Source organism: Pseudochaenichthys georgianus, chromosome 1, assembly GCF_902827115.2.
Source record: "Pseudochaenichthys georgianus chromosome 1, fPseGeo1.2, whole genome shotgun sequence".
NCBI classification, from domain to species: Eukaryota; Metazoa; Chordata; class Actinopteri; order Perciformes; family Channichthyidae; genus Pseudochaenichthys; species Pseudochaenichthys georgianus.
The window spans coordinates 10,557,596-10,584,491 of record NC_047503.1 but is presented as its reverse complement, the minus strand read 5'-3'; the positions used below and the strand labels follow the sequence as shown (position 1 = coordinate 10,584,491).

Below are 26,896 nucleotides of genomic sequence, written 5' to 3'. Positions count from 1 at the left end.
ATCCATAAATCTACAATCCCCTCCCCCTTTCTCTCTCTCTCTCTCTCACTCTCACTCTCTCACACACACACACACACACACACACACACACACACACACACACACACACACACACACACACACACACACACACACACACCCCCACACACACACACACACACACACACACACACACACACACACACACACACACACACACACACACACACACACACACACACACACACACACACACACACACACACACACACACATAAACACACACTGATTTCTGCTAGTCTTTTTGATGTTTTGGGAGGCAGAGAGTGGGAGGTGGGTGGGGCGGATTAGATTAAATTGGTCTAAAATCAAGAGATCACTCATGGCCGGGGGCCGACAGATAGAAACAGTGTGTGTATGTGAGAAAGAGATAGAAAGGGAGAAACAAAATGATCCAGTCAGCCAGAATCTGGCAGCAGCAGGTCGTTCAGCCCCGATATGACCCGGCTCTCGAACCCTACCCTCAGTCAATCTCCAGCGTCCTGCTGCTTTTCCATAATATCACACTACACCACGTCTCAAATCTCATCATGACAGCCTCCAGCCTCCATCCTCCTATAGGACTTTAGGATTTAGCGCGACATCATATGCCTATACCTTGCCTCTCATTTTGACCAATAGGATCTTGAATGGTAGAAGGTGCACTGAGGGATCCTCATTCGCTTCCAAGAGTATTGGTAAAGTATTTGCCTCACTGGGCGTGGAAGACGTTGCCCCATGGAACGCATTGGATTGAGTATGGATTTTGGACTTTTATGTGACAATTGAACAGAGAAAGACAGGAAGAGGAAAAGAGGCAAAGGTACAGGGGAGACGTGTAGGGACAGGAGTAAGGGAGGACAGGAAGAAGAGGGCGGGGAGATGGGAAACATAAACAAGGCTTCTAAAAAGAACGGTAAAAGAAAGAAGGTAAGGGTTGATTTCATTCCTTTAAGCTAAGAGACACCGATTTATCAAAGTACGTTTGACTTATGAAGATAAATGATTTGTAAGCCTGATCATTTGTGAAAGTTAGTCCCGAACCCTAAAGATTGACAATTCCCCAGCTAAAGTTGAACTGTAAACAACATCTTACGACCATTTCAACAAATGTTGGTTCTTATAAATCTATATTCTAAAAAGCACAAGACGAATGGTCTTGTGAATTGCAAGAGACGGAATTTAAGTCGCAACGTTGTCTGGATCCTAATTCGGTTCGTTCCCCTCCTCTAAGGGGGAGTCGTCTGTAGAACGAAGCGGCGCCCCGTTGGCTGCCGCCATGCTGGGGGGCATGGGGGGTGCAGGTGAGCTTGACACTGATGACGAAGATGAAGGAGCGAGCGAGCGGGACTTCGACGAGCCCCTGTGCGCGCTGGTTCAGAACTGCAACATGCTGCACCACCTAGTGGGGCCTGCTTGTATCTTCCTCAGACAGAGCTTTGCACAGAGCCAGATTGTATGTATAGCATTCTCACACACACACACACACACACACACACACACACACACACACACACACACACACACACACACACACACACACACACACACACACACACACACATACACACACACACACACACACACACACACACACACACACACACACACACACACACACACACACACACACACACACACACACACACACACACACTATGGAATAATCATAGCCCATACATCTCTTCATCCATCCATTTTCTCAGTGGTGTCTAAGTACAAGTGAAGGTGAAGTTCCAGCCTATCCCATCTCCACCAATTACAATGTCAACCCCCGACCTCATCAATCCTATATACCTTCATATCACAATATTTCACAGGAGGTTGTGTGATTGTGCTAGAAGAGCTGTTATAGTCATTTGATTTACAGCTCTTTGAAGGCAGCAATGTGCCTTTTTGTTTTTAGGGGGCGGGGCTACTAGGTTTAATTTGAAAAGATACGATTCCTTTTATATCTGTGGAACAAGTTTAAGAGTGCTAAATGACTTCCTACCAGAATAAAATCAATGATTTTCATTATAGATATACAGAAGGTTACACCATATCCATCGAATTTACGCTCTGGATAAAGTCCGTAAAAAAGGTTACCCTGCTTTGAATGTGATTTATGCAGAACTTAATATTTGTATGGTTTTTAGTTATAAATATGATAAACATTTCTGAAGGAGATATTTATTTGACTGAATACAATGTATCAGAATAAATAGTTATTTGTTCTAAAGGCATGTACTACCGTCAGAAATATCCATTATATTATAATATTCCAAAATAATGATCACATAATCATGCAAACATGGCTTTCAAGTATACCAGTAAAATAGTAATACACTAGGAAAGGTTCATTGTTATAACTATATCTAACCTTAAACTATTTTATAATATGTTTGCAAAATTATTTAAAAAAAAAAATATATATATCCATTGTTGTGCAATTGTGTGACGGATTTCTTGCACATACTGTATATCCTATAGTAGAAGTATGTTGTAAAAAGGGGGCCGATTGTACTATAATGACTAAGAAACTGGCCTCCCAATTGGTCTAGATTATAATTAAGATTATTCATTTTCAAACAGTGCTAAAGATAAAATGTGTGCCTTGCATGTCTTCTGTAGAGATGGGGGGGCATGGCAGAGATCAATAACAGAGTAATTTCCCCACAGAACAGCTAGCAGCGCTAATTGAAAAGAGCCATTAGGATGATAGTGTAGTCACTGATCACAGCTTTACTGAGCTATAGGCTTCTGAGGTATTAGAAGACCTTTGGCTGAGTCGATAGGAGAAAGTAATTATTTTAAGGTGTAAGGACACCAAAACTTGAGTTAAAAGGTGAGTGAATTGGATTATAAATGAATGATCAAAATAGCTACCAAAAATAAAAAAGTACCTACAAAAACTCAAACATCCAATCAATCTTAGCTGAACTTTGTGTTAAGTGCTAATTAGCTAGCTGTTAACATGCTAAACTAAAATGATGACCATGTAAAACACTGAGCCGATAGCTAACCAGCTGTTCTATGTAACCAAACAATACCAAACAAATGTATCCGATTGTCCACTTGTAGACAAAAGCACCGATAAATTGGCATTCGCTCTATATTTTCAAAGACGCATCAGAAAGATTTGTTGCAGACAACCAAGTGGTATAGCACCACTCTGCGATTCCAAATGTTGTAGTGTAAAAAGTGTTGACAGCAAAGCCTCCAACCGGCTCAGCAGAACAGACGATCCTTGCTGCCCACATGTCTATTCTCTCCTCCATATTATATTATTTTCTTCCCTGTTTTTTTCTTGATGAAAATGATCAGCTACATCATCTAAACTTGTGGGACAACTTCTTCTTATTGGTTGGGAAATGGGATTCTTGACAGAGAACACAGATTAGTGTCACTTTTGTGGATATAGTGAGAGTAATAGCATTTACTATTTGTCAATCCCCCATAATCCCCTTTGTACTCTAAAATGGCAGCAATGAGCGCAGTAATAATCCCTTCTTGTTTGTACAAACACCGTTTAACTATTCATTTGGTGTAAGTGGTACCTTGTTTTTGCGACATGGGAGAATTACTTGAATCTTTACTTTAGGAAATTGTAACTCCAACATGTCTTTGCTTCAATACGTTTTGTTAATGCTGGGTTGCTGTTTTTTGTTTTTGAGAGCAATCAGAGTGTTGTTTGGGAATAAAAGTAGAAAAGAAACACAGATGGTAGCAAGAAAAACATTTTCCTCACCGCCTCTTTGCCTGAATTTGCCTGAACTGACAGTAACAAATGTTCAGCCAAAAAGACAAATCGGTACACGGTGTGCAGGTGTGTACGTGTTTGTTAATAGGGTACTGGTCGAACAGCAGATGACACATGCAGATGAAAAAATCATTGGAAGATAGGAAAATGAAAAACCGATAAGCCTTCGTGAATTGTAATACAATTTACAGCTGTAATCTCCCTGCCACTGTTCTCTCCCCTGTATCCTCTAATCCCGGCCCATATCATTCCTGTTGATGATGTCACAGCATGAACAAATATATCCATGCATCAACTTTTGGCTATGCAAAACAGGGTGAAGCCAAAATCAAATACACTGTAAATGATTTATTGGTATGTGGCTGTAGCTACCTGTTACTGTTTTAACTCAGTACTAGGAAGTTTAGGCTCCAAATTAGGTCTTGGTTTTTTGGGTTCCTCATAATTGTATCAATATACAAAGCCTTTTATGAGTTTGCATGCATGTATTGTGAATATGTATGTGTATGCATTTTCCTGTATGTTTGTGAAGGGATAGGGTTTTCCATGATGCGTTTGAAATGCTTGTTGTGGAGCATGCATAAGCTAAAGGCGTCTGCCATGAGATTGGACACAAGCTTTTGTGGCAGATCAACTAATAAGGTTATAAGGGTCAGTCAGATCAAAACCCAAATAATCCAGCAATTGAATCTCTGTTTAGGAACAGGGAATAAACATGTTTACAGGAGCAATGGAACCACTAGAACCTAAGCACTTAATTTGTTCTAGCATTTTATGTCATTGTGAAAATGTGCCTGATCACAGAATGAAAGTTTGTGTTTGACCTGACTGGCTGTCCATTTCTCTCTTTGTGTGGGTCTATTCTTCTATCCGCCCCACTGCAGGACAGAGATCTACGACCAGAGGAAATGGAAGGTAGATATCAAAAGTGTAATCAAATCATAGCTCTTTCTCTCCCTGACTCCTGTCTTCTTCCTTTTAATCCTGAAACCCTCTGTTTGAATCTGAAAAAAGTGCTTTACTGTAAAGAGTACCATTTAGACTTTCCTGACTTTGCCCTACGATTTCCTGACTTTGGAGAAGATCGAATTTTAAACAGCGTGAAAGAAAGGAGCATGGTAGCACTTACTAATAACGCTACTATAACAAAGGTCGGTAGCACTTTATATTAAGGTACACAAATTAACCATCAACTAGTTGTTCATTAACATGCATATTAGCAGTATATTGGCCCTTTATTAGTCATTATAAAACACTTATTAATGCCTTATTCTACATGACCATATTCTCAAGATACTCAATAACCCTCTAATTAGTGCTTATTTTTTGCAAGTAAGGAAGTTGTTGTACATGAGTTTTGGTCTTAATATGCTCTGCTCAATATGGGCCTAATAAGGTAGTACCACAATAATAGTAATTCTCCCATAATAACACTTAACAAATATGATCTATTCTTATGTAACAAGACATGAAACTATAAGTGTAAATAACTAAAAATTGGATATTTATATCTAAGAATATGTTTTGGGGTATTGACAGTTCAGCTACCAATAGCAAGGTGATATTGACCTGTATGTTTCATATTTGCACATTTATATATTTGTAAAATGTGTACTGAAGGTACTGGAAGGTACTGAAGTGTGCATCTAGACCGGGTGACGACACTACCTATTGACGCAGCAACCACTGTAAGTTATATTCTTGTTTAAATAGATGTCTCTGTTTCATTGATTCTACTCTGTAATTATTCTGTAGTTATTGTAGCTAAAGCGGCGCTTTTGAGAGATTTTAAATCTCAGATCTGCTCACGTGAACCTGTTACACAGGTCTCAGTGGGTCACTCAACCCTGCATTACAATATAGGCAGGGACACTCTGCTGTCGCCCATCAGCTCTAGAGAGTTAACTAATTAGAGGGGCGTGGCCCCACAGCTGTGAGAACTCAGCAATCAGGCGTCCATTTTAGGTAGCTCTTTCCTGGAGCGTCAGACAGACGAAGACATTGGAGTCCTGCGGGCAGTGTTGGGAAAGTTCACTTTCTACATGAACTAGTTCAGTTCACAGGTCACACATTTTAAAATGAACTAGTTCAGTTCATAGTTCATAATTCTAAATGTTGAACTAAAGTTCATGGTTTCAAAAACGAACTAATTTATAGTTTATAGTTATTTTTTCAATATGTTGCTGCGAGCTATTATTTGTCTCCTGTACGATGTTAATGGTATTTGGCTGGTAGTGGATCTGTTTTGGCTCTCTTTTTTATTCGCCACTCGCACATACCGTGAAAGGCTAGTCGTGTGCTTATTCTCAATGTGCCGTTTAAGGTTTGTTGTCGATGTACGGACTTGCTTTTTCAAACCGGGCGGACACAGTTTACAGGCAAACGTTTGAATTTTTCCGTCTGAGTTAGTAGGCTACTGACTTTAACGTAAAACTCTTTTAAATGCTCATACGCCGACGCCGTAGAGTCTCACTCTGAGCGAGTGCTGCTGCAGCTGCTCTCGGCTTCGTCCATACTAATTCATTCATTCATTCAATGCTCGCCGGTTCCGCGGTTCCACATTGTTTGTTGTGAGGAGTCTGATATATTTAGTATATTTATATTTTAGTGCGACAGCCAGGGGTGACAGGCGCGTACGCGTCACAGGCAGCTTGCTGTTGCCAGATTGGGTGGTTTTCCGCATTATTTTGAAGCCTGTTTACTGTGTGTTTTAACTGGGTTTTCGGCTGAAAGGCATATGAAATCTGGCACACTTTTGAACGCCGTTATAATACAGTGCTGAGAATGAACGCACTTTTGAACGCCGTTATACAGCGCTGAGAATGAACGCGTTCTCAAGTACGTTCATCTAGCGGAAATACAGTACGTTCAGTTCACGTTCGCCCAAAATATGAACGCGTTCATGAACGATCGTTCATTGAACGCGTTCAGGTACATCACTGCCTGCGGGAGTCACGAGGGTGGCATAGAGGAGGCAAATCCTACTCAGATTGAGCTAAGTAGTGATGGCGAGATGAAGCCTTATGAAGCTTTGAAGCTTTCCAGCCAATTGGTTCGCAAAAGGGTTCATCTCATGAGGCTTCATCATGGGCTTCATCTGAACACAAGCCCCCCTGTTGGTCAAAGTGTGTAAAACAGGCAGATTGGACATCTCAACAGTGTGCTGTATCTCATACCGAGTTCCCAATGAGTAAAGCCTAACTTAACTCTAAACAACGAACATAAAATCATATTTTCATGTTAACAATATTGTATGTATTACAGTTTAATGATTGTGATTGAAAAGCCTAAGGAGGCTGCTAAACATTGCAAAGAGGGATTTGTATTCCTTAATAATATTCGTAAACGTAATCATGTTGTAGCCTGAGAAAGGCTAAACCTCAAAGAATACATTTATTAACTACATTATCTCATGTAGGTGTAGCTTTTATAAACAATAAAAAATACGTGTTGTTCAGTCGTTGAACCAGGGACCCTGCGGTCATGAGTCAACTGCTTTCCAGCTGAGCCACAGCACACACACTAAAGCACCCTGAAAACACTGCAACATATGTATTCCTGTATTTATTGATGTTTTTATTCCTACATTTATTTATGCTTGTATCTATTTATAGTTAGGACATGTTCCGACCTCTATATGAGTGAGGGTCTGAGCTCTCTTGATTCCATCATGTCACCGGGCCCGGGTACAGGAGGGGTAATATGGTTCTTATTATACATCCATGGGTATTATGAGCGTTGTGGTTCAACGATTCAACCGATCTGAATCGCTTCGTGAAGCAGTCACGTGGTATCGACAGGCAGCGAGGCTTCGTTTGTCATCGGTGACGTCACTGGCCCAAAACGATACAAGCCTCGATACATGCTTCACAAAAAGCTTCGGGGATTACTCGACACACGCTCCGAAGCCTCGGCGCGATACGTAACATCACTAGAGCTAAGTATCGCTGGTGTTTTATTTAGTTTTTCAGCCCCTCAGGCTATATTCATGTGTATTTTCTCCATTCCTGTTCATGTGTCTTCTCGCAATTATCACTGGCCCCGTGTATCTCCTAATCGCTATAACCGCCCTGCTCTCGTCTATCCCACATGCTCCACTGAGATCCAACATCTAGTTTCAGGTGGCCTGTGGAACTGCCAGTCAGCAGTTCCTAAGGCTGACTTCATTTCTGGCTACGCCTCCCTGCAGACCCTGGATTTCCTTGCTCTCACTGAGACCTGGATTACAGCAGCTCTCTCCACAGCATATTCCTTCTCCCATACACCCAGACCCACTGGCAGAGGAGGTGGCACTGGTCTCCTGCTCTCTCTCAAATGGAGCTTTTCCCTCTTCAAGCTACCTAACTTCACTCCTTCCACATTTGAATTCCATGCCGTCACAGTAACCCATCCTATACAATTAACCATTGTTGTTCTCTACCGTCCACCAGGCGCCTTGGGGGACTTCTTGGAGGAATTAGATAATCTCCTCTCACACATCCCTGAAACTGACTCTCCCACTGTACTTCTCAGAGACTTCAACCTCCAGACAGGGAAGATAGACTAACTAACATCTCTGTTAACCGCCTTTGCTTTCTCACTGTCTCCATCCCCACCAACTCATAAAGCTGGCAAAGTCCTTGATCTCATATTCTCAAGGAACTGCGCTACTTCTAACCTCTCTGTAAACCCGCTCCACACAACCGATCACTTCTTCATTTCATTCTCTCTACCCCTTTCCAAACATAACAAACTAATCTCTTCTCATCCTGCACCTGTCCGCCGTAACCTTCGTTCCCTCTCTCCCTCTACCTTTGCCTCCTCGGTGCTCTCAGCCCTCCCTTCCTCTGACTCGTTCCAACTTCTGCCTCCAAACTCTGCTGCAGAAACTCTCCTCTCTACTCTCTCATCCTCTCTGGACTCTCTCTGTCCTCTCACATCTCGGCAGGCTCGTCAGTCCCCTCCTGCTCCCTGGCTAAATGACGCACTGTGTGCTAATAGAACCATCCTTCGGGCAGCAGAGCGGAAATGGTGGAAATCCAAACACCATGACGACCTCCTAACCTATCAGGCTCTCCTATCCTCTTTCTCTGCTTCGATCTCTCAGGCAAAAAGCACTTTCTTTCAAGATAAGATCCAATCTTCCTATTCCAATCCCAAAAAACTATTTTCCATCTTCTCCACCCTCTTGGACCCTCCCAAAGCCCCTTCCCCTTCCTCCCTTCTGTCAAGCTACTTTGTTAACCACTTTGAAAAAAAGGTTGATGATATTCGCTCTTCTTTTTCTGATTCACCTTTACTCACCGCTGGGTCACCAGACCCTCCTTTCACCCACACACTAACCTCCTTTTCCCCTCTCTCGCCAAGTGAGGTTCTTACCCTCATTACCTCTGCCCGCCCTACCACCTGTCCTCTGGACCCTATCCCCTCAAACCTCCTTCAGACTATCGCTCCTGATATTCTACCGTTTCTCACCCATTTCATCAATACTTCTCTAACTTCTGGTCACTTTCCAAACAGTCTCAAGGAGGCAAGAGTAAACCCTCTCCCAAAGAAACCCACTCTCAACCCGTCTGATGTTATAAACTACAGGCCTGTCTCTCTCCTCCCGTTCCTGTCTAAAACACTTGAACGCGCTGTCTTTAAACAACTCTCCTGTTATCTCCATCAGAACAACCTTCTGGATCCGCACCAGTCTGGTTCCAAGGCAGGTCACTCCACAGAAACTGCTCTCATTGCTGTCACTGAGGAACTGCACACGGCCAAAGCAGCATCCCTCTCCTCTGTCATCATCCTGTTGGACCTGTCTGCTGCATTCGACACGGTGAACCATCAGATCCTCCTTCACACTCTCCAAAAACTTGGAGTTTCAGGCTCTGCACTTTCCCTCCTCACCTCATACCTCACAGACTGCACCTACAGGGTAACTTGGAGAGGGTCCGAGTCCGACCCTTGTCAATTAACTACAGGGGTCCCTCAGGGCTCTGTTCTTGGTCCCCTCCTCTTCTCCCTGTACACAAACTCGCTGGGATCTGTCATTAGCCCGCATGGTTTTTCATACCACTGCTACGCTGACGACACCCAATTAATTATGTCCTTTCCCCGCTCAGAGACCCAGGTCGTCGCACACATCTCTGCTTATCTAGCTGACATCTCTCAGTGGATGTCTGCTCATCACCTCAAGCTCAACCTTGACAAGACTGAACTGCTTTTCCTTCCGGGAAAAGATTGTCCCACTCTTGACCTGACAATCAACATCGGCACCTCTGTTGTTTCCCCGACTCAGACTGCAAGGAATCTGGGTGTGACCCTAGATAACAACCTGTCCTTCACCGCAAACATCGCTGCTACAACCCGCTGCTGCAGATACACGCTTTACAACATCAGGAAGATACGTCCCCAGCTGACCCAGAAAGCCACGCAGGTTCTGGTCCAGGCTCTCGTCACGCCTAGACTACTGCAACTCCCTCCTGGCTGGTCTACCTGCATGTGCCATCCGACCTCTGCAGCTCATCCAGAATGCAGCGGCTCGTCTGGTCTTCAACCTTCCTACATTTTCCCACACCACACCGCTCCTCCGCTCTCTTCACTGGCTTCCGGTAACTGCTAGAATTCACATCAAGACACTGGTACTTGCGTACCATGCTGTGAATGGATCTGGCCCTTCCTACATCCAGGACATGGTTAAACCGTACACCCCAGCACGTGCACTCCGCTCTGCATCAGCCAAACGACTCGCTGCACCCTTGCTGCGAGGGGGACCCAAGTTCCCATCAGCAAAAACACGTGGGTTTGCTATCCTGGCTCCAAAATGGTGGAATGAGCTCCCCATTGAAATCAGGACAGCAGATAGCTTACACACCTTCCGGCGCAGACTGAAAACTCATCTCTTTCGACTCCACTTCGAGCGATAGAATTACTAACAAAGAACTGCTAACAGAGCACTTATATACTAATAAAGGACTGGCTTATCTAAAGCCAGTTGAGTAGCACTTGAAATGTTTGGCTCTATGAAACCTGATGTACTTATATGATTCTGTTTTCTTCAAGTTTGTGTCTTCCTGGTCGAATGTACTTATTGTAAGTCGCTTTGGATAAAAGCGTCAGCTAAATGCAATGTAATGTAATGAAGGTTAGACAGGAAACCGGGTACAGGAAGTAGGAGAAAGTGAACTGAATAGCATGGCAGTAGACATCCATGAGTAGACTGCTACTAATTTTCCCTATGCAACCTGAAGAGTAAAAGGGTCAATCAATCAATCAATCAATCAATCAATCAATCAATCAATCAATCAATCAATCAATGTTTATTTATATAGCCCAATATCACAAATGTTACATTTGTCTCAGTGGACTTCACAGTTTGTACAGAATATCAGTATGACAATACGACACCCTCTGTCCTTAGACCCTCACATCGTACAAGGAAAAACTTCCGGAGAAAAACCCACAGTTTAAAGGGGAACATGGGAGAAACCTCAGGGAGAGCAACAGAGGAGGGATCCCTCTCCCAGGACGGACAGACGTGCAATAGATGCCGTGTGTAAATCAAAGAGATAATACGTAATGTACGCCTTACACTTACACTGTAAGGATTAGTAACATGTATTGTGTTTATGTAATGACATTTGGAGATATTAAAACACAATGAGAAAATGCGTTCTCAATGCTAGCGTTAGCCATAGGCTACTAGCCTGTATACATGCTTATTGCACAGCTAGCATTAGCTATATATACCTTGTTTACACTTAGCGGTCCTATGTGTTAATCTGTGTATGTTACACTTGCATGTATGAGATCATTAAGTGCCTTGTACCTTCTGTTTTCATAGTTTTCACTCCGTTTGAATGTCAGTGGACTGTAAATAAGTCAATAAAGGAGCATGGCTGCTTATTCCCTGGCTTTTCAAAAGAGTTTGGCTGGAGTTTAATCTATGTTGACACTGAGACAGTACAACACATAGAGAGAACAGTACACCTATTGTGTAAGTACGTACACGCAGGTCACACAGTATGATCACAAATACATAAACTCTGTTAAAAATGAGTTTTTATTAAAAAAGTACAGGCTGCATATGTGTTCTCAGCCTTCAAGAAACTTGACATGTTTTGGTACATGTATGTCTCTGAACCTCTCTTTAGTGGTTCATTAATAAAACAGATATTTCAACGTGTGCCTACTTTGTTCATGTACTGTTGAGGTTAATTTCAGTAGTAGTGTGCTATAATGTATTTACTTAATGTGAAGAGGAGGCAACTTTAGAATAGGGAACCTGTTCAGGTCAATTAGAGTCAAACTACTAGCTTATTGGTTATGAACAAGACTTCACTTTAAAATAGAGAACATGTTCTTATGTATAAATACCTAATTAGAGTCAAACTACTAGCTTATTGGTTATGAACAAGACTTCACTTTAAAATAGGGAACATGTTCTTATGGATAAATACCAAATTGTATACATAAGAACATGAGTTATTTAGACACAATTAACAGTCACTTATACTTTCATGTATTGTTACATAAGAGCAGATCATATTTGTTAAGTGTTATTAAGGGATAATTACTGTTCTTGTGTTACTACTGCCTTATTAGGCCCATATTGAGCAGAGCATATTAAGATCAAAACTAATGTATAACAACTTCCTTACTTGCAATAAATAAGCACTAATTAGAGGGTTATTGAGGAAAAACTCAACTAAAGGCTTATTACTTGTAGAATATGGTCATGTAGGAATAAGGCATTAATAAGTGTTTTATAATGACTAATAAAGAGCCAATATACTGTTAATATGCATGTTAATTAACAACTAGTTGATGGTTAATTTGTATACCTTAATATAAAGTGGAACCCAAAAGTCTTCTTAGTTATTATGTATTCAGTACAAATGATAAGTAGTTAGGCATGATTTATACAGATTTGGGGGCCAGGTTGTCGCAAAATCCTATGGGAAGGTGTGTATGGTTTCCATTTAGTACTAGTGCAGTTAAAACAGTAATTAAGATATTAGCATTGCACTCCTACAACAGTGTCATTCAATAACTATTAAAGCAGCATATATAGAGACTGAACAAATTATCACCACCATTGTCAATTTGTTTCTGCAAAATGTAACCATCATGAATTGCGACAATCACTACAATTCTACACATAGCGAGCTTTAACATGGGATCCTAACTCGTGTGAGTATACCCTTAGAATCGCAGTGTTTGTCTAGCACTCATTCACTCTTCTCCATTGTATTTTCCCTGCAGAACTGCGTGAGGCATTCAGGGAGTTTGACAAAGACAAGGACGGCTTCATCAGCTGTAAGGACCTCGGCGAATGCATGAGGACTATGGGATACATGCCGACAGAGATGGAACTGATCGAACTCAGCCAGCAGATCTGTAAGTCCTGCATGCACAGATGTAAAAATAAACACAAAATGCTAGTGGAGCCTCGCAGATGGGGGTGCTGCAGCCCCTTCAGCATCCCCCCCTTCCCGTGTCCATTCGCGATGTCTCGCTGTCTCACAGACCCCACATAACAAGCAGGAAATGATCCCAGCTCACACTGTCCGCTCCTCGCCGCAGCGAGCCGCGCAACGTCCCGCCAACACCCAGACCCCACGCAGCATTCTCATCTGTTTGTCCTTACTGGTGTCATTTTCTGGTTGCTAACGCCATTGTAACACATAATCACTGATGTTCCGCTGTAACGGTGGTAGACCATAGTGGTAGACTCATCAGAACAGAGTGGGCGAGCTGACCAATCAGAGCACAGTGGGCTCACAGGGAGGTGGGGGTGCAGGAGCTCCAACAAGCCGTTTAGGACAGAGAGTGAATACACATACTATACAGAGATGCTGTATGAGAAACCAATGTGAGTTTGGAAAATTGCACAATATAAATCTATTCTAGTATACCTCAACAATGGAATTATGATCAGTAGAAATAGCCATGACATAGGACCTTTAAGCACAAACTATAACTCCCTAAACAAGCTGCAATTAAAATAAAAGTTATAAGTTATAAGTTAAACCTATCACTTTGGTCACTGACTGAGATCAATGCAACATATACTTAAAACAACGGTATGAATAAGCGTTATTTTTTGTTTTTTTTCTACAAAAGTGTGCCCTTTAGGTGCCGTAACTGTTATGCCACAAATCTACTTAGAAAAGTACCATCATTTTGAGGTCACGGCTATAGAAACCTTTAATATTGTACAGAAACGCAGTATAACAGTACATTGCATTCCAGAACGGTATCTAATGTAGCGTGAATGAATACCATTTATAAAGCAAGAAACGGGGGGTTACATATTGTAACCCTAGGTCTATAAGCACAGGCAGAGCCCTCTACTGGACTCTATGGGTACTACTCTCATCAATGATACGCAAGGATTCACACACTGAAGTTGTATAAACGTAGCCGGCCAATGAGGGCGAGCCTACCTGAATGCACGCGCACATACAGTAAGGCAGCTACACCTCTTGACTGTCATCCTACACCCTCTTCAGCGATGTTGTGCACCGGCAGAAATGTTAAAAGAGTTTCATGTCTATGTTGTTTTATGGTTCTTTTGTCACTCACCATTTACCTGTCATTCCAGGTTTCCTGATTATCCTCCTCTTGTGTGTCTCCCGTGCTCATCAGCACCAGCCCCTCCCCTGATTATTTCCACCTGTGTCTTGTTGTTGTGTGTTTAAATTCCCCAGTCTCCCAGTGTTCTGTCAGTTCGTCTTGTCTCATGCCTAGGTCGGATCTATGCTCTCTTTGATACCATGATGCTTTTTGTTCCTCACTACGTGAGCGATGTTCTTTTGTTCACTTTTTGTCATCTCATCTAGAGATTAGAAAGTGTTTATTTTGTTCATCAATTGGAAAATAAAGTATCTTACAAATACGTTACCTCTGTTTACTGGGTCGTGCAATTGGGTCCAATACTCTGAGTTTCTGAGTTCGTAACAGAACGAACTAACCATTATGGACCCAGCCGACCCAAGAATGCTTCCTGCCGCCCTGTCAGCACAAGGCGTGAAGATTTATCATCACGAGGAACAGCTGGGCATAGCCAATCAGGGAATAAAAGAGCTGGGAGGACGCCAGGCAGAGTTTCAGGAAGTCATCTCTACGCAGATACAACAGCTGACTGCACAGATGACTCAATTATTCACTCACCAACAGACTGCTCCTCCGGTGACGTCATCCACAGCTGGGGGTTTCCTTGTCAAGAATCCTGCTGACACAGTCAACCCAAACCAGGCTGTTTCTTCATCTTTACGGCTGGCCCTTCCGGAGAGATTTTCCGGAGACTCTATGAACTGCAGAGCCTTTTTGGTACAGTGCGATTTGCATTTCCAACACCACCCAGGAGCCTTTCCATCAGACCATGGTAAAGTGGCATTTATCGTGTCTCACTTAACGGGAAGAGCTGCAGCCTGGGCTACTGCAGAATGGTCTAGAGACACCGAGTTATGTTACTCATTGGCCGATTTCATAAACACTATGAGTCACATTTTTGACCACTCGTCACCTGCTTCAGATGCGCCAGCTCAACCGTCAGGTGGTTTATTATGCAATCGAGTTTCGCACAGCGGCAGCGGACAGCGGGTGGAATGTTCCAGCTCGTCGTGACGCTTTCATGACTGGACTTTCAGAGCCAATAAAGGACCAGCTGGCTCCACTGGAGGTGCCCCGGGATCTGGAATCTCTCATCGCTGTGGCCATCCGGATCGACAACCGTCTTCGGGAAAGAGAGAGAGAACGCCGACGCACCCGTGACGTTCTTCCCAGTTCCCAGGATTATTCTCGGAGGGTCGCTCCGCCGGGTGAGGATTTCCAGCCCGTGGTATTGGACCGTCGGAGGACAGCGCTTCCAGTTAACCAGGCTTACTCGGGAGGAGAGACAGCGCCGTTTACGGGAGGGCTGCTGTTTCTACTGTGGTGAACTGGATCACCAACTCTCTTCATGTCCGGGAAAAGATCGAGCTTACCAGTCAAAAGGAGGGCGCTGGTAAGCAAGTTTTCCACTGACTTGTCTCCTCGACCTGTTTCTCAGGTAAACATTTTTATAAACAATCAGGCCATAGACCGGGGTGTGTTAATAGACTCAGGGGCTGACGAAAGTCTTATGGACTGGAGCATAGTCAAACAGCTAAAGATAAAGACTGTTCCGCTATCCCGCCCTATTAACGCCAGTGCCTTAGACGGCCGTCTGTTGTTTACAGTTACACACTGCACTGAGCCTGTTCAGATCACTATGAATAAGGACCATACAGAGAGTATGCAGTTTCATATTTTTTAGTCTGCTCAGCACCCGATTATTTTGGGATTTCCATGGCTAAAGACACACAATCCTAACATTGACCTTGCAGGGTTTTTCTTCATGGGAAAGAAAGACGGGTCTCTGAGACCTTGCATAGACTACAGTCCACTAAATGACATTACGGTGAAAACCCGCTATCCTCAACCACTCATGTCATCTGCTTTGAACTGCTTCAAACTTACCAAGTTAGATTTAAGAAATGCATATCACTTGGTTAGAATAAAAAAGGGGGATGAGTGGAAGACAGGATTCAATACTCAGTGGTCACTATGAGTACCTAGTAATGTCTTTTGGACTATGCAATGCATCGGCTGTGTTTCAAGCTTTTGTGAATGAGGTTTTGCGGGAATTTTTGAATGTTTCGGTATTCATGTGTCTTGATGATATTTTGATTTTCTCCCCAGACACTAAATCTCATGTTAACCATGTCCGCCAGGTTTTGCAGAAACTGCTTGAGAATCAGCTATATGTCAAGGCAGAGAAATGTGAGTTCCACACAGAAGAGGTTTCTTTCTTAGGATACATAATCTCACCTAATCCAACCCAGTCTCACGGCATTTCGTGTTCACCAACACGATTTTTAATCTATTGATTCGTGTTCACCAACACGATTTGCCCCTTTTTTTTGTGTTGCACAGCACGATTTTAAAAGCAATGTATTTCTACTGCCTGCAGCACGTCTTTTTCTCCGGTCGGGTCGAGGAAGACCGGAAGCTGTGTGGTTCATAAAAACATGTTCTTACTCAATATCAAGCCACAGTTATTGCTTTTATTTGAAATCGTATAATTTCTGACTTTTGTTGCCGTCTGTGAGGAAAATAAATGGGGCTCAGAGCCTCAGGATACTGAAATCTGTATTTTTTAAATCTTGTTTTCCTTCTAATTTATTATTCTTTTCAAAATAACACACTGTTATTTACTCACCAATAACACTCAATTATCCTTGCTTTTATTTATTGGTTTAATTCCATAATCTCTGGCTTTTTTGGCATCCGTCAGGAACTGAATTTCAAAATAAAAATAACCGGAAACAGACGTAGGCATTTCGAGCGATTACCCAAGATCCTCAGTTATGGTTTTAAGCTCGCTTATAGAGAGGCGAAGTCACGCCCATCTACTTCCGGCCCATGGGACCCCGGAAGCGAAAAATTAACATTGAATTCAATGGAGAGAGAACACGTATCTTTTGATCCCGTTTGAATTGTGCCACGAACTACACATATGATGTTTGTCAATCTTAAACAATAAGTTCCATGTCAAAAAAGTCACATTTTGTCGTAAAACTGTTGAAATATAAGACTATGAAAAATACGCGACTACAAAGACTACAAATCCCAAATCCCATTCTGGCTCGCGTAAGTGATGTCACAGGCGATAATGCTCCAAGTGGTTGCGACTCGTAATTAAAGCGAAGAAGAAGATCTCATAACCGATTTATTCCCTCCAATAAATAAGAGATTGCTAAAAATAAATTCACTTTTACAAGATGCATGTGTGCTTTGTACCAGGTTGTAATCACATACGTGATCAAACCACTTGCTCGTTCTATCGATTCCCGTCTGATGAAAGGACCAGGAGTCGTTGGACCAAACATATCAGGTAATACACATGTTGTGCATGGAACATATAGTCAAGTTAGCTACCTAGCTAGTAGCGACGAGTAGCGAGCACGTTAGTTAGCATTACATTACTTAGCCTTATCATTTTTAGTAGCCTTACCATGAAGTTATTATTTTATTACATGAAGTAAGAGTAAGAGTAGATGGTAAGTATTTCGTGAAACATTTGAAGAGTAGCCTACTGCGCCATCCACCGGGTGCTATGGAAGCAGTCAGGGAGAGTCGAAGGCAGGCAGGGAGCTTTGCATGACAGATTCTTCTGGACGTGTTTCATTGTGATGACAGTAAGGGTGAGTCAATCTGTTTGTTGGAAAGACAGTAGTTGAGTGATTACTGAGAGAAAATTATTAGAAGGGATAATTATTCAAAGTGTTACTGTTGTGTTACTTTAAAGTGTTGTTACTGACCTTTTTCTCTTTTATTTCCTTTCCCTCACCTGTAACTGCTGAGACCCTGAGGAACATGCACACTGACCTGCTCTGGCAACCTGATTTCCACTGTACGTAATAGTATTTGGTTATGGTATATTATTTATATACATCAAAGGCACAATGCACCCCCCAGAGACACACATGTATTGAGTGTGATATTGTGCATAGGTCAAGTGAAATCATCTTTACACACTAGAAAACTGTAGGAGCGGCAACTTGTTTTGAAATTGAATTTTTAATATCCGAAAATGAAGTTGATATGTTTTCTTTATTCTTCTCTCTTCCCAGCTCCATCCATCACCGTGCTCTGTTCCTGCAGGTCCTGCTTGCTAATCATTATGCTCATATGTTTTCACACAATTACAAATAAAGTCAATGTATTGTATGACATGAAGTTGTGCTTCATTCGGAGTCAATAATACATTCATTCTGCCTTCATCCATTCTGCCTTCAACTGCACAATGACTGTGGACTGCACCGACATCCATGTAGCTGCCCCCCCAGTAAGATGAACCAAGCAAAGAGGGTCACTATCATGCCCAAGGACCTCCAGCTGGCCCGCCGCATCCGCGAGAGAGGGCTTAAACTGACCTGAGACCAGCACACCCAAACACAACGGCTCTTTTAAGAGCCACCTACAGTTTCAAAGAGTTGCAATCCTACGTTATTATAATGATTCAACTATGTATCACTTAGTTTACTGAACCGTGATGAATGAAAGAAATGAGTGAGGTCGTGGTTTACTGAAGTTACAAAGACATTAATATATGAGTAACAGGTCAGTGTAAACACAAGCTTCTGTCAATTATGGATCATTCAAACTATATACAAATAATATGTAATAACGTTCTAAAATAAGTATTCGGTATATTCCTTGATAGCTTTTGGAGAAGGTTGTTTTTAAGTTTACTAAAAATCTATCGTTTCAACTGTTTCACTTTATAAAAAGGAACAGGTGAGTGGAGCATCATTGAGTTTCTTATTCTGTCAGTAAATTATCCAAATGAATGTTTTTCATTATTTTAGTCAACCCTAAACAAATTGATTGTACCTTTTAATAATGACCTTACATGGTTGGCAAAGTTAAATTAACTTCAGAAAATCAAATCTGTTCTGAGAAAAAACTAATAAATGTTTAAAGATAGGAACTTGCCATCCCACTGAAAAACAGTCCGTAGAGATTTAAAGGCGTAGTTGTAGTTCAGTCCAACGTTTCATTTGGATTCATTTCTCCAACAGTCAACTATTTTCATAAAGAATATATATATTTTTCAAAGTCAACTTTATTGTCAATCTTACTCAGTTTGTGTTTATAGACAGAGATCAAAAATACTTTTAAATCAAATAAAATTATACAATTTACAGATATGTATACAAATATATATATATATATATATATCCTATATAATGATGGTGGACACTTCACCTCCAGCAGGGCAGATGGCTGCACAAGTCCATCGGGGGATGCTCCCAAAACACCAACTCACTCACAAAGAGACCAGACTCGAACACTGTCTGCTGATAGGCCTGCACAAAAGCCTTCACCCCTCGTTTACAAACCCCCAGTTGACAGCCATGACTCCGTCCAAGTTGTACCCCCCGAGCACCCTCTTCATGAGGGACGCGCATGGAGTGGATGAAAGTCCCGACCGCAGCACAGCACCAAACTTGCTGGCTGTCAACCTGCCCCGCCTGTGTAACTGCCACTTTGTCCGCTGTCTGTTTGTCTGTTTGTCAGTGGCTGTCTGGATGGCAGCTTGCTGGTCTCTGCTCAGTTGCATTGAGGCAAGAATTGCCTCAAGCCACCGACCCCCATGCCCCTTCACCAGCTCCGGCACGGTGACAATGGCCTGATGTTGAGGCCGCGGCTCTGGCTCAGGTGACAAAAGCCATGCCATGCCACACTGTGCGCCCCTCAGTGCAGACCTGAACCAGTCTACATCCTGAGTGGCGATGTCTCTGGCCAGTGGGTTGTATGTCTCCTCTCACTGTTGGTAAAGTTGAGACACCGGCTGGACTACTTTGGAAGTGCCAGGCTTCCTCCACTGGCACTCAACATCTGTGGAGCTGATCTGCCACATGGCACATATTGCCAATGCTGCAGCGTGGCTGCATTTGTACATCCCCCGTGCACAATCACAGACAGCGCTCTGCATCGCGCCATCGTCTCCCATGCAGATCTGTACAAATAAAGTAAGTACCATGTTTGTTAGCATGCTATAATAGATTGAATGAGCAATAATACAAGGATGGTCCGGATCTGGGGGTGGGAGGGGTTATTTTTCCATAGTTTTGTCTGATTGTTGTTATTGTTTGTTTTTTCTGTATTTTTTGTAATGTGTGTTGTACTGGTTGTGATTGTACATTGTATTTTTCTAAATGTGTATGAATACATTTTTGAAAAACATTTGATCAACAATAAAAAAGGATTTGGTCAGGATCTAGACTCAGTGTGTAGTTTATTAATTAATCAATGCTCTCTACATTAGGAAAACACATACCAGTGTACCCGAGGGAGTCACGCACAGCTGTGCCTAGATAACCAAACAAATTGACAAGATAACCAAAACCCTTGAATCTACACACAGCAAATAAACTCAAATGACACAACGAGATGTAAAAGGAGATCACACATACAGTATAGTCGATATAAAACTGGCCGCTTCAATCTGAAGAGCAACTAAAACAAAACACGGGAGTTTACCTTGTTCTTGTGAACACTAATGTTATCCACAGCACACACAGACCACGAAGTACTAAAGGAGAACACTAGTTACTGAAACAAAACACGTTAGTGTACCTTGTTAGCTAATGTTAGCTAGCTGACATTAACGTTACACATTGCACTCATATTACTCACCAACATCTTGTAAAGCCGGTCCCGCTGCTCTTTCAGAACCGAATAACTCCCCTTTCGTGTATGTACAGCTCTCAACGTGTCCAGACTTGTAGTCACCTCGTTTTATACTTTTATTCTCATTCTGAAAGAAACAGGTGAAATTTGCTAACGTGACGGCCATCTTTGTGATGGTGACGCGTATTGTGCGAGACCAAGAGACCTGTAGTTCACTCAGCGGTTTCACACAAAAAAATGTGTAACTTCACAGTTTTACGACACATTTTAATTTTTTTGACTTGCAAAATATTCTTTTAAATTGACAAACATCATATGTGTCATTCGTGGCACAATTCAAACGGGATCAAAAGATAACCTTTCTCTCTCCATTGACTTCAATGTATAATTTTACGCTTCCGGGGTCCCATGGAGGCTCCCGGAAAGGGAGGGACTTCGCCTCTCTATTGGATGTTTTAGCCGCAATGCATGCTGGGATTTGGTGTTTATATGATATGAAATCCGGAAAACATTTTAAAAGAATAAAATAATACTTAATTCCGAGTGTTCTTGCTTTTCTCTTTGAAAGTCATCACATAACGGCATTGTAATACACGGTTCGGCTGCATTGTATATTACAGATCTGCCGTAGTTCTTTATTTATAGAGCCCTGATGAGAAGACCTTTGGAAAAACTGAGAAAATGCCGCCAAAACTGAATACTTGACATGGATCATAAATATATTCAACAATTAAACAACATCTTCAATTTCTCTTCACACAATACGTCTCCTTGCAGTATCAACACTAATTCGGCTGACTTTTACATTTGATCTAATTCACAGATAGGTTATATTTACACCATAACGGTACACAGCTGATATAAAAGGACTGTCGTTTTTAAAGATATTACTGATTTTCTTTGAATGTAAGAATGTAAATACTGAGTCTGAAATAGTATAGCAATATGCTGTAAAATTATGTGAAAGCATGAATAAAACGTGTCCTACACTAATAATGAAACACAGTTATTATGGCTGTGTGTAGCTTGTGTGCACCGCCTAGTGGTTAAAGCACGTTATTGAATTATTGTTTTTACGTGTTATAATATAACACATAAAAACAATAATGTACTCTTAATATTTTTTTCATCAAATATTATTTGAATACAAATATGAAGAGTACATACTTTCATAGGGGGAAAGTAGAAGGTCTGTGGTAGAAATATAGAATATAAAAAATCAAGAAGATACTATAAGTGATCACTACAATAAAACAGTTTAGTGCAGGATGTACAAAGATATTAATAGGAGGAGGTGCAAAACAGAAAAACGAATTAACCTTTATTTAAACATTAAATAACAGATTAAGGTCTTCTTTTAAATAAGAAAAAAACTTTGGGGGTATCTATCTACAGATACATATTAAGCCTGACAAAGTACTTAACGTCTAATATATTGCTTTCCTGAATGTTGAAGCACTTATTTTAACTGATATTATACATATGAATTATACTCTTATGTATGTAGATAGAATAAGAAATGTGCAGAATATGAATATGTTTAATGGTGGAGGTACACACATATTGATAGATGTCTTGTAATGCACTGTTGAGGAACCTGTGATCCAAGTGTTTCATTCATTGCATAACTACACCGTAGTTGTGTATATGATATGTCAATAAACCTTTGACAATCTTGAAAGGGATGTGCAAAATAGCCATAATATACAGTCTTTAATTAACTATTAGTAGAGAATAACGAGTAATGAATATACTTTATTACTCGTTTCCATTCATGTCAATTGCAGATACATGTTTAGTCTTCTCAAGCACCAACTATCAAATATCTCTCCTGATTGTTGGCACTTGACAATCACCTTACCTGAATTTTACTCCGGTCACGTGTAACTAAAGTCTGATTTAAGGGTTGTTTATATTTCACATAATTAATCAGAATCTGCAAAGTAACTCAAATAAATGCAGTGGAGTAAAAATACCAGGTTAACCTCTGAATTGTCGTGGAGTAGAATTACAAAGTAACAATGAACTGTCATGTGGGTATATATTAATGCTGCGCATTATGGACACAAGCGATTTTCACCCATTTATTAATTATATGTTTTACATTTGATAACACCAATGTGTTTAATACTGGCAACTTCTAATTGTGGGAAAAACGAAAACGTTCAGTAGAGACGTCCCATAGAACATTTTGCGAAACACAATAGCCAGCATGTGTAGTTCTGGGGGGGCGTTCGATTCCAGTTTTGGATAGTCTGGCGTGGTTTCGTTCCATTTCACACAGCTGTTTGACGCTTTGCGTAACCTTACGGGGACTGTAGTCCTAAACGATAGCTGGGGATTATGGGTAGTGTAGTGTCTTCGGCCATCCTAAACTCAGAAATGTTGACAATCGCAATGATGCTCGAAATGTCCCTAGGCCTACGTCTGTTTCCGGTTATTTTTATTTTGAAATTCAGTTCCTGACGGACGCCAAAAAAGCCCGAGATTATGGAATTAAACCAATAAATAAAAGCAAGGATAATTGTGTGTTATTGGTGAGTAAATAACAGTGTGTTATTTTGAAAAGAATAACGAATTAGAAGGAAAAAAATATTTAAAAATACAGATTTCCATATTCTGAGGCTCTGAGCCCCATTTATTGTCTGAGCCCCATTTATTTTCCTCACAGACGGCAACAAAAGTCCGAAATTATACGATTTAAAATAAAAGCAAAGTAAGAACATGTTTTTATGAACCACACAGCTTCCGGTCTCCCACGACCCGACCGGAGAAAAAGACGTGCTGCAGGCAGTAGAAATACATTGCTTTTAAAATCGTGCTGTGCAACACAAAAAAGGGGCAAATCGTGTTGGTGAACACGAATCAATAGATTAAAAATCGTGTTGATGAACACGAAATGCTGTGAGACTGGGTTGCCTAATCATATCCAGATGGATCCTGCTAAAATCAGTGCAGTTTCCCAGTGGCCCACACCAGACTCCAGGAAGAAGGTTCAGCAGTTTTTAGGGTTTGCTAACTTCTATAGGAAGTTTATTAGGAATTTCAGTTATGTTGCTGCCCCTCTGCATGTTCTGACTCCTCCTAAGGTTCCCTTCAAGTGGACTCCACAGGCAGACTTCGCTTTCCAACGCCTCAGAGAGAGATTCACATCAGCTCCTATACTCACCATTCCAGATCCCCATCGCCAGTTTGTGGTCGAGGTTGATGCTTCCAATGAGGGAATTGGAGAAGTATTGTCTCAGCGTTCTGAAGAAGACAACAAAATGCATCCATGTGCTTACCTGTTGCGGAAGTTGACTACGGCAGAGAGGAATTATGATGTGGGAAACAAGGAACTGCTATCCATAAAAGCTGCCCTCGAGGAATGGAGACACTGGCTAGAGGGGGCAGAGCAGACGTTTTTTGTCTAGACAGACCACAAAAATCTGGAGTACATAAGAAAGGCTAAACGCCTCAACTCCCGTCAGGCCAGACGGACACTATTTTTTAGTAGGTTCAACGTCACACTCTCTTTTCGTCCCGGATCCCAGAATCAAAAACCTGATGCTTTGTCTCGTCTTTACGATCCAGAACCACTTGCTGTAGAGCCCAAGACCATTCTTCCACTTAACCGTGTGGTCGGAGCCTTTTTCTGGCAGGTGGAGTCGGACGTTAAAAAGGCGAATGTCATGAATCCAGCACCTAGTGAGTGTCCCAACAATCTGCTGTTTGTTCCTGAGGCTCTTCACTCCAAGGTCATCCACTGGACTCACTCATCCGTGCTTTCGTGCCATCCGGGAGTAACAAGGACATTGTTCAGGATAAAACAGCGGTTCTGGTGGCCAGCCATGAGGAAGGATGCGACGGAGTATGTGGCGGCTTGTCCGGTGTGTGCGTGTAATAAGACCTTGTCTCAGGTCAAGATGGGCTTACGGTCCTAACAGTGGTGGATCGATTCTCAAAGATGGCTCACTTCATCCCATTGACCAAGCTTCCGTCTGCCAAAGTCACCACAGAGGTCATGATGAATCAGGTATTCAGGATCCATGGATTCCCTGATGACATTGTTTCCGACAGGGGTCCACAATTAATTTCCATTTTTTGGAAGGAGTTTTGTTGACTCATAGGTGCCACCGTCAGTTTGTCATCCGGATATCACCCTCAGTCAAATGGACAGTCGGAGTGTCTGAATCAGGAACTGGAGACTACGCTACGCTGTCTCGTCTCCCAGAACCAGACCACCTGGAGTGACCACCTCACATGGGTCGAGTTTGCCCACAATACTCTTCCTACCAGAGGTCGCGTTAACCGAATATTTTCCGTCTATGACGGATTTTTTTTAACAATGACGGAAAAATCTGGAAGCAGTCCGTCATTTTGACGGATTAGAACAAACTCAGAACAGCGCCAAAGGTTCCCCGCAGCAAGGCTCCGGTGTTATGCATGTCTGCCAAAAAGGAAATGATACCGTTTCTAAACCCAACTTTGCCGTACAAATCATTTAAATGTCTGTGAGTTTTGTCTTTACGCTGTGCGCACTCCCGCGAGGTGCAGTGGGCATGCATAACACGGCGCCAACAGTTCACGAGCGTGCGCCCCGCCCCCCGTTGAAAGTTCACGACCGTGCTCTGCCCCCCCCCCCCCCACACCCCCGTTGACAGTTCACGACCGTGCTCTCCCCCCCCACCCACCCCACACCCCTGTTGACAGTTGACGACCGTGCTCTCTCTCCCTCTTGGCTGGGTAGAGCCTATTTGGTCTGAATAAGCCCATAGCTCCCCCCTGCAGGTGCCAGCGCAAGTGGCTATACACTGCGCACTATGTTTCCCAGGTCCCTAAGGAGCATGGGGAGAACGTAAGTGCACCATGTCCCCCACACTCACACACGCTTACCTCATGTAGAGTGTGCATGGACCGTAGTGGGGAAGGCTTCCAGCCCTGTATGGGGCTTACTGCGCACCACGTTTCCCAGGTCCCTATGGAGCATGGGACAACGTAAGTGCATTAGGTCCCTGGGGGTCAGATACAGCTTACTGACCCACATCCCTCCTCCTTTCACCACTCCTGTGTTGCCCCAGCAAGCACTGACGATGAAAAAGGAGCCAGACATGTCTAAGAGATACTTACCTTATGAACGGGCCTGGCGTAGACCAAGACACCGCCGTGTAGGTGGACGACTAAAGCCGTCTAGCTGTATAACCCTCGACCTGGAAGAACTCCTCAGGTTCTTGGGAACAGAGGAGGGGTTCGGTCTGAGTGTCGCCCTGCTACGGTCACCATGAACCAGAAGGCATCCAGGGTGCACCGATAGAGTGGTCAGTTCGCATACTTTCTTGGCAGAATTCAAAGCAAGCAGCAAAGCTGTTTCTGTTTGCTTCTCTCTCTCTCTCTCTCAATTATAGCACCCACAGGGAGGAGAGCTCCAGAGGCTCAAACAGTTCTGTAACCAAAGCCTCGAGCACCAATGGCAGTTCCCATTGCGAGGTGGAGACATGCACCACTGGGCGCTGTCTCCTGATCCCCTGCAAAAAACGCTTCATAAGCGGTTGACTAAAGACTGGTCTTCCGCCAAATCCCGCATGACAGGACGAGTTGGCTGCTGCATACACCTTGACTGTGGCATGAGCAAGCCTCTTGTCCACCAGTATCTATAGCTAGGATATAATAGAGCCCAAATTGCTAGAAAGCCAAAACACAGGAAGTATTTGCCTTTTGTACGTCTTTTATACATGAGAATATGTGTCCCCGGTGTGTCAGAGAACTCACGTGTCTCAAGTGTCAGAAAAAACAACCCTCTCTCTTTTCCTCCATACCCAAATCTCTAAAAATGGGGCTGCAACGGATCTGATACAGACTGATACAGATTTGAAAGTTCTCTGACGTCAGGAACGAGGAGCTCCGCCTATATGGGCAACTCTCCACCTATCAGGGGAATGTGGGGTTGGGCCACAGCCGGCCATT

The 26,896-nt window shown here is 42.5% G+C and overlaps 1 protein-coding gene across 1 annotated transcript in view; it reads left to right on the top strand.

Moving 5' to 3' along the window:
- LOC117454368 (calcium-binding protein 5-like) overlaps positions 1 to 26,896 on the top strand; it is a 62,129-nt gene that overhangs the window by 32,741 nt on the left and 2,492 nt on the right. The window contains exons 3-5 of the mRNA XM_034093587.1: positions 1,253 to 1,474; positions 4,645 to 4,675; positions 12,992 to 13,126. Of these exons, the coding sequence (XP_033949478.1) occupies positions 1,253 to 1,474; positions 4,645 to 4,675; positions 12,992 to 13,126 (388 nt within the window). The remainder of the gene's footprint in view (positions 1 to 1,252; positions 1,475 to 4,644; positions 4,676 to 12,991; positions 13,127 to 26,896) is intronic.